Source organism: Delphinus delphis, chromosome 3, assembly GCF_949987515.2.
Source record: "Delphinus delphis chromosome 3, mDelDel1.2, whole genome shotgun sequence".
NCBI classification, from domain to species: Eukaryota; Metazoa; Chordata; class Mammalia; order Artiodactyla; family Delphinidae; genus Delphinus; species Delphinus delphis.
The window spans coordinates 79,128,927-79,138,423 of record NC_082685.1 but is presented as its reverse complement, the minus strand read 5'-3'; the positions used below and the strand labels follow the sequence as shown (position 1 = coordinate 79,138,423).

The following is a 9,497-nucleotide window of genomic DNA, read 5'->3' as shown; positions in this document are numbered from 1 at the left end:
AAGCCTGATCTTCCCACTTCTGACCTTTTTAATATGTGGTACCTTGAAACCAACAGTACACAGTGGTGTCATCACCTCCTTCATTTTAGCTGCCCTACTTCTATTAAAATGATACTTTAATAGGCAGGGATAGTAACTTTGAAAAACTGTTGATTTTTTTTGCCTTTGCATTTCTTGTTCCACCAGAGGCACTCATTTACCTTGAGAGGTTTAGCATATTACAGCAATGAGGAAGGGAGGGAATAGGCAGCTTTAGAGTTTGTAGCAAAATAAGAATCATAAAGCTAGCCTTTGTCATTTGAGAAAGGATTTTATAAATTAAACTGCAGTTTAAGGACTTCCCTTGTGGGGCAGTGGTTAAGAATCTGCCTGCCAATGCAGGGGACACAGGTTCCAGCCCTGCTCTGGGAGGATCCCACATGCCGATGAGCAACTAAGCCCGTGTGCCACAACTACTAAGCCTGCACTCTAGAGGCCGCGAGCCACAACTACTGAGCCTGTGTGCCACAGCTACTGAAGCCCATGCGCCTAAAGCCCGTGCTCCGCAACAAGAGAAGCCACCACAATGAGAAGCCCACACACAGCAACGAAGACCCAATGCAGCCAAAAATAAATAAATTAAAAACAAAACCAAAAAAAACCCCTCCAGTTAACATGTCAAGGCAATGGTAGAGAGAACTCAGAAAATGAAGAAAGTCCCTGCCACAAACGAAGGGGAGAAATCTTATTTACTCCCAGCCCTGGGAAAGTGTGGAAAGGATGAAAGAGATGGGCAGAGGAGAGGAGGTGCGTGGAATGCCTAGTTGCAAGGTCTAGACAGGTGTGAAGGAAACTAAGGACATAGGGCCTGGTAGTGTCAGTACAGCCCTTAGATCCAGGCAAGAGCACCCCATTCCAATGCTCCCCATAAGACTGGTGGGTCCCCTTTCTAGAGCATGCCCCCAGCTACCAGAGATCATGGAATTCCCATGTGAGCCCACTTCCAGGGCCTCCATGGGGTTCTCTCTTGGGTCCCTTTTGGACTGTGCTGCCAGGGTGTGTTCACACTTGGGTCCAAGGTGTGATGATGGAGCAGCTGCCTGGGGGAGGTGGAGATGACATAGAGCTTGTCAAGGTGTGGGAGGGGGCCTAGGGTGGGGAAAGAGGGCTGGCCATGGGCTGGGAACCCTGAGGAGGCCAAGATTTCTAGATCTGAGCCTGAGTTTCCTTTGAGATGCTTGATAGGGTGATGTTGGTAGGGTAGGAGGCTGGACACGTATGTGGGCAAAGATCACCTGACTCAGACTGTGTGGGGTAAAGAGAAGCTTGTGCTCAGATGGAGGAGGTGCAGGGGGGTGGAGAGAGATCAAGTGGGTGTGAAAGAGCCACCCCCTACACTCCCTCCAAGAAGAAGTGGATGTGGAATCTGTGGATCTCTCTAATGACTGCAGGGAGCCAGGGCTGGCAGGCTAGCAAATCAGGGAGAAATCTTTCCCCTTTGCCTGCTCTGCTCCAGCCCAGCAGCACCGACTGCCAAATCATGGCCTGGGGTGGAAAATGAAGTTAATTGTGCATTTATGCTATTCACAATTATTTGGTATGACTTGCTTTCCCCCCCACCAAATCTGTTATTACATTTGTCAGTCTAGGATGATAGAACATAATTTTCTGGTGTGATTTGTAACTCTTAAATATTTAGACATGTGGTACATGAGGTGGCCTTCTGACCTGCTTCTCCAGGCTTCCTAGAAGAGGCTGCAGTCCTAGGAGAAGTAGTTTTAGCTTACCTTTACACCCAGGGTGGCTCAGTACCATTAAGTGGAAGGGGATTAGAGCAAAACGGCCATAGCGCTGGGACTGTGCAATTAGCGGCAAGTGGCAGCAACCCACCTGCAAAGGCCACACTAGACCGGCGGCAGACACCTTAGTAGACACCAGATCAGAGCAGCAACCTGCAACAGAGGCCCCCACGAACTGCCAGGAGGCACATATACTCAGCCAACAAGGAGCAAGAGAGAAAAAAAAAAAACTGATATCAGAAGAGACTGAGATTGTTAGCTGACAAATTTAAATGGCCCCGCTCCTTAGCCTCCGCTACCTCTTGATAGATGAAGATACAGGCAAATGAAGATTGGGTCCATTTGAGAAAATAAATGTCATATTTTCTTTGCATAGCTGAGCATTCATTACATTTCAACGCTATTACCACAAACTAAGATCACATTAGCTTTTTTGGGGTGGGAGCAAAGAGCACATTGTTGAATCGCACTCAGCTTACTGTTAACTAAAACTTTTTAAAATTTACATTTGCAAATAATTATGGGGTTCTTACTTGCTTCTCCTGCCCAAGCTGCTTTTTCTAAATCAGTGATTGGTTCTCAAATTTCAGTGTGCATCAGAGCCAAGTGAGGGCTTTCAAGAGTTTTAAGATTTTCTCATACAGGTTTTGGACCTCAAGTTTACATATACGTTTCTTGTTTTTTTTTCGTTTTTTGCAATCATAAAAGGGATCTTCTCTTCAAGAACATCTTCTAACTAGTTTAGGTTTATATACATATATACTCTTTTATTCTTTTTAGTAAACATTTTTATTGAACTGTAATTATACGTACAGAAAAGTGCACAAATCATAAGTGTACAGCTTGATAAATATTCATAAAGTGAATGCACCTATGTAACCAGCACCTAAATTATGAAACAGAACATCGCCAGCACCACAGACTCTGCCTTGTACTCTTCCAGTCCCTGTGGAGCAAAAGAAACCAGTTGAAAACTAATGCGTTGATTATGATTCCACTTAAAGAAAGTTCAAAACCAGACATAACTGATGGTGATTTAAGCCTTGATAGTGCTTACCTTTGAGGAGGGAGGTAGTGATTGAATGAGGGCACTGATTTCTGACACCATAGACAATTTTGCCCATTTTGAACTTCATCTAAATGGAATCAGAGTATGCACTCTTTTGTGTCTGGTGAAGGCTACTGATAGTTGTATGTTAGTTGTATGCAATTGCTACTTTACTAAGTTCTCTTATAGCTTTTCAACAAATTCCTTTGTGCTTTCCAGATATAAAATCATATTTTAAAAGTTTTCCTCTTCCTTTTCAATTCACCTCTTTGTTTTCTTTTGTCTAATCTCATTGTCTAAATCCCCCAATACAAAGTTAAATAGTAGAGGAGATAGTGGGTCTTGTTCCTGACTTTAGTATCGACATTAAGATGCTGGCTTTTGGGCACAGGTACACTGTCAATGAATTACTCATTAATTTCTACTTATTAAGTGTATTTAACATAAATGTTAAGTTTTGTCAAGTGTCTTTTCTGCAAAGATGGAGATAATCATATGATTTTTCTCCTTAACTCTTTTAATATGATGAATATTAATGGATTGTCTAATAATATTCTTGCATTCCTATAATAAATCCAACTTACTCATGACTTAATATTTTTTGAAAGTGCTGAATTGTTTGCTAATGTACTGTTAACATTTATGTACTGATATATTCATAAGTGAGAGCGGTCTATAATTTTCTCTTTGGTACAAACTTTGTCAGGTTTTAGAAACAATGTTTATCATGTTCACTTTACAAAATGAATTTAGAAGCCTTTTTTGTGTTTTTTGCCCTCAAGAGTCTCTTTATAGCCCCTGGAAATGTTTAAACAACATTAGGATTATTTAATCATGACAGTTTGGTAGAAATACCCTTGAAACAATCTGGGCCTGATTTTTTTTTTGTAAAGAGTCCATTTGTTTTGAATTTCTGTATCTACTTTGGTAATCTTGGCAACTGGCATTTTTCTAAGAAAGGTTATTATTTTCTAATTTATTATATAAAATTACTCAAGGTAGTGTTATAATTTTGAAAAATTTCCTGTTTTATGTTCTCTCTCTTGTCATTTAAACTTTTGTGTTTTTGCTTCCTCCCTTTTTTTCTTGAAAAGATTGTCTGGCAGTTTGTCTATCTTGTCTTCCCTCCTTCCCCCTTTTAATTAATCCCTTCCTTCTACTTCCTTTTGGTTTGCTTTTTCCTCCAGTTTTTAAGACTCGATTGTGTAATTCTTAGCTTTTCTCATTTTTATTGATATTGCTCTAAAATTATAAATTTCCTGTCATAATGGCTTTTTTTTAATCAATAAATACTAAGTTTTCATCAGTCTTGTGGTCATGTCCTGCTGGTGTGCTTCCAATGTCTGTGGGGATATTGGGCTGCTTAGTCTTTTATTCCTTAAAACAACTTTGAATGGGCTTTGACTGTAATCTTCAGGTTTTGTTTTTGTTTTTGGGTGAAATGAGTTTTCCTGTACTTTTAGGAGGAAGGGGTGCCCTAGGACGACTTTTCTTTGCTCTATGGCCCTCAAGTTCCTCTTTCATTTTCACAAAGTGATTTAAAAGATTATCTATGTCCACATATAATGTCTAGGTATATTGACTTTCCTTCCCAACATTTATCTGGACTCTCTCTTCTCTTTGTCCTATTGTACCTATCCGGTCCAATGTGGATTCTAATTCTAGCTAGGCTTTAGCTCATTAGTCTTAAGATGTATACAGGACGGGCCCAGACTGCTCTAGCACAATCATCAGACCATATCATATTGCTCTAACACTACCTGCAAATGGGGACCTGTAGAACCCCTCGCAGTTTCAGCTTTTGTTCTCAGACTGGCCCACTGTACTTTCTAGTGAGAAACTGGGGGCAATGCTATAGTTCTATTCTCAAGGCTGTCAGAAACCAGCTGCCTGCCTTTCACTTCCTCCCACAGAGATGCTGAAACTATGTTGGTCAGTGGTTTGTCCTTATAAAACTGTATTCTAAAGTTCATGGGGACACCCTGTCATCTAGTTTTGTAGAATAGCTATCCTAGTTACTCTGGATTCGAATGGGGAGATTCAGAAACTACAGTGCTGCCATCATCTTCCTCGAGTTTAAACTCTGTGGGATCTCTATTACAGAAAAGAGAGGTTTTAAAAACAATTTTATGATGGTTATGACAAATTATAATTAGGAATTTACTTTATTTACTTAGTACTACGCTAAGTACTTTATATGTATTACCTCATTTGATCTTCAAACAATCTTGTGAGTTAGATTTTTCCCCCCTCATTTTATCAAAGGGGAAGTTAGGGTCCAAGATTACACTGGTGAACTGGCAGATCTAGGATTTAAACCCAAGTCATCTGACTCCAGAGCACCTCCTTACTATACTGACTCTCAAATATTATCAGGCCCAACAGTTTCAAACTATGTACCACTGTCGGCAAAACTTCTATTTGAATTTGAATATTTATAAATAATTATTTAAAGATCTAATTAAAATGTACACATATTATAGGTCAAATCTAAAAGCACTGTAGATGATAAATAGGTTGAATTGTGTTATATGACCTGATGAACCTTGTTTTCATGCATATGCTCAAAACAAGGCCTCTCCTACCATAGTCTAAAAAATACCATACTGGAGTTGGCTGTAGAGCAAAGGGAGCAGAATTACTGAGACTTCATATTCCCCTTCTTATTCTATCACCACTGCTAAAGAACCAAGTATATATATGAAATAGTGCTTATAATTTATTTTATTAATACTTTTCTTGTAGGTAACTATTTAGAAAAAGTTGGGAATAGTTTCTCCACAATTCACAATGGGCTGGTATTTTTTTGGTCAATATGCTGCTGTGGAATGTGAACATTCACTGGCCCATAAAGTTTCACAAGGAGGTCTCTCACGAGTATATCAATTAGAATCATATTGTAATATATAATCTTATGCTATTAAATTACACAAGGAGTTAGAAAATATTTAGTAGTTTTTTGAAATACTTTGACCTTGGAATTCTCCTTCATACGAATACGGTTACTATTACTAACTTTTTAAGCTTCCAACCACTAATGGCAATTCAGGAAAAAAAAAAATGGGGGCTTTTTGAATAGTTCTAAAGCCATTACATATATGCCATTTTAACTCCTCATGTCTACGAAATGAGTTAGTTTGAGATGTAGATGTCTTAATTTGTCAGAATTTAAACTGGTACAAACTGGAATAACTCATGGAAGGATGACATCTGTTGTTAGGCTTATTTTATCCCCACCATCAGAAAACTGATTTTATTTCTAATTAAAAAAAAATTTTTTTTTGACTTTGGCAAATTGAGGTTTAAAACTAAGCATGCCAATAATAAATGAATCATTTCTCCAAGTATATACTAGGCTTCCTTTGGGAAGGACCATTGTTTAAGGGTATTTTTTCTCCACTCTAGGAAAGAAATTAAACTTTAAATATTACAATACCTGAACAGTGATATTAGTAACTTAGTTTTTATACTGATACTTGTAAAACTAACAATCCAACATTTATTATCACCAAGACTTTAAATGAAACCCAGTCCCTCTGGTGAAGAGACTTCCTTCTCCATTTCAGCACTACTCTCATAACTTTGAACGTCATAGAGCAACAGTGACAGATGTATTTATTGATAAATTGATTACTAATAAAAATGAGTTTTTATACTAATTCCTTTACAATTAGCTAGGTCACAGAATGAAGAAAACAAAACAAAGAAAAGCAAAACCCCAGTCCTTAACCCCTAAATGGTACACTTCCTTCCCACTTACCTGAAAATACAAAAATATGAATGACCGTGTATGGAGCTACACCATTAACTTTACTTGAGTGGTGCTATTTTTTTTACTTAAATGTTTACTCATTTCATTTGAAAAAATTAGAAAATCATCAGTTTGAAATTTGAGCAGCTAACACACTGGGGCAACAAACTAAAAATAAGAATCCAAATGGCTAAAAATAACTCAGTTATAAAAGTACAAGTATAATTTACAGTATCACATATCTCAGAAAAAGAAACAAAACCATTAAATGGCTTTCCTTCTAGATAAGACTGTTTTCTCTGCAGAAAGGAAAAAAAAGGAGCTAATGATTTGAGATTAACATCAAACATAACTGTTATTTACGCCAGCAACATCTAAAATAAATGACCCGCACAGCACAAAACTTCCCCATTCACAATCACATACAGTTATATTACTTGTCCCTCAGTTACATAATAGTCTTCTTAAAACAATCTCCCTTTAGAAAATTATTGTATTAGTTAAGCCTATTCATTCTTGCTATGAAGTTAATTTCATTTGTATAGGCCACAAAAGTTTAATTGGCACATTTTACTTAAGTCAAAATAAGTCTTCTTTTTAAAAATTATGGGATCATCTGTTTTCAAAGAATAATCCCAGATACTTAATTCATTAAAGCAATGTTCTACCATCAGCAGTCAAGCTTTTTAAATGATCACTAAGTGTTCACCTCAAGATTATCAACGCTATGTGAACTGTAAACTTCTTTTGAAGATTTGTATTTATGATACAATTTTGTACTGAAGAGCTTTTTAAAAAGATAACCTTCATACATACAGTTAGTTTGCCTCAGAGAACTTAGAAATACAGTATATAAACATTTAAGAACCACAACAGAGTCCACTGTGGTTCAAACTTCAACAAAGATTTCCTTGAAACCTAGTACGAAGGTTACTGGCTCAAGACCATATACCAAAGTGACATCAGCACAAGATTCGATTGTAAGACTCTACCTCTTAAAAAAAAGAGCACACTTGGTTATACATGGCTTTTAACCTTGAGCTACAGTTAGGCTACAAATCCCCCCACCCTCCCAATCTAAAGTTAGTCATGTGGAGATGTGTACATTCTCTGAGCACTGTTTAGAGTCCTTGGTTTTCCAGCTCTGATGGAGATCTCGAAGGCGCTCAGAAGTCCGTGTGCTTACGTTCAGGGCAGGATGAACTTTACAAATGCCACTTTCCTCCATTAGTGACAGGCCACAAATTCCAAAGTATGCATGCAAAGCATCTGAAAATAAGGCAGTTTTATCATAACAGGCATTCTTATTTGTACAAAATATTTTAGCTACTTATCAGCTCATCACTACATTAAAAATAAATTTAGAAAAATACTAAATACAGTTTTTGAAATATTTGCTGTCTCAAACCCCAAATTTTTAAAAACCAGGTGATCAAAATCAGATGATACATTATTCAAGAAAACATCACTAACAAAGGAGAACAGTTCCTAGCTGAAGAAGTGACACTACCAACATCCTCTGTGATTAAAGAACAAAAAGGAAGAGTACCAGTGATATAAAAGACTTCTCACTCTAATGGGTTTTCCCTTTTGCTTACTATAATATATGGAAACAAGGAGCTTTATATCATAAACAGAAATTTTTTCTTAAAAGTGAAAATAAACCTCAGAATCTAAGTAGCATTAGCCCTCCCCCCTAAGTTTTACCTCTGACAGTTCCTAAACCATATATGACGACAATACTAGGTTAAATGAAAGAAGCTTAGGCAAAATAATCCATTCTGGAATGCTGTACCATATTTAATTTCCCTATTTCAGGTAATGTCAGTCATTCTAAAAATGTATGACCTGACAATAAAAACAAACTCACACATTCTATTTGGTCATAATAATGTGAGTGTTCATACCATAACAATTCTTCTACAGTGGCCTCACTACTGTTTCCCATCTTTCAGGGGGCAGCAACTTTCTTCCATTAAATGGCCACTGAAATCACAAGGCTGTTGCTTGCCTGAGAGCCTTATATGACTTCTGAAAGGGCTCAGAGCTCTGCAGTTATGGGAACGCTACAAAATGCAGATTTTGTAGCAGTCAAAATTTTTTTCTGTTTTTGAGTTCGTCATCATTTATGGTCTCATGAGCTATTAAAGTTCAAAACATCTTTTGTGTCACAAGAATTAAAGAGAAAGTTTTACTCACAAAAGTATCATTTACTTTTCAAAAAAGGAATGACAGATAGTTGTGCTTACTCAATGTTATTTGTGAAAAAGTTATTTCACCAATGAAGGTCCATGTTAATCCCCTTTTATGTCTTTTTCAGAGAATACTTAGGTTTCTTCTAGCTCATTTTCCTCTAATTTTCAGACCACAAAAAATAAACTTGATTTTTCCTAAACTATTATAGTTTTCTTGCAGTTTTTCTAAAATTAAAAAGCAACATTAAATTTTATTGTACAGAAATAAGGAAACTTTTCTAGGAAAAGAATGCAACAGAAAATACACTTAGAATAAATAAAATAGGATCTTACACTTTCCAGTAATGTAAGAATTTTTTTTTCTCAAAAGGATGTTTTGTAAAAGCTAATGAAATAGAAGGTAACGTTTCAATCCTCAAAAACAAAAAAAAAACCAAAAAAAACCCTCTTTGTCTGTAGGTGATGACGTATTCAAGCACTTTAGAGTTGAAATATATATTTTCCTCATAATAAAACTTCATTTTTCATAAGTTTTTCCTATAAATGTACATAAAATCTCTGTGTGTCAAATCTGCTACTAGATTGATTTATTAGAACCAAGAATAAGCTAATTTTAAAAACTCTTACTAAAATGATTTTTATAACAGCTCTGGGAACAGATCTTTTCCACATAAATTCAATTTATCATACAAACACTTCCTATGCTCTGTAATGTACAGGATCTG

General features: G+C 36.7%; 1 protein-coding gene across 2 annotated transcripts in view; it reads right to left on the bottom strand.

Annotated features, from left to right (window-relative positions):
* Positions 1-2,524: 2,524 nt before the first annotated feature.
* PGGT1B (protein geranylgeranyltransferase type I subunit beta) overlaps positions 2,525-9,497 on the bottom strand; it is a 60,701-nt gene continuing 53,728 nt past the window's right edge. For both annotated transcript variants that reach the window (XM_060009002.1, XM_060009003.1), the window contains exon 9: positions 2,525-7,846. In XM_060009002.1, the coding sequence (XP_059864985.1) occupies positions 7,665-7,846 (182 nt within the window). In that variant the 3' untranslated portion in view covers positions 2,525-7,664. The remainder of the gene's footprint in view (positions 7,847-9,497) is intronic.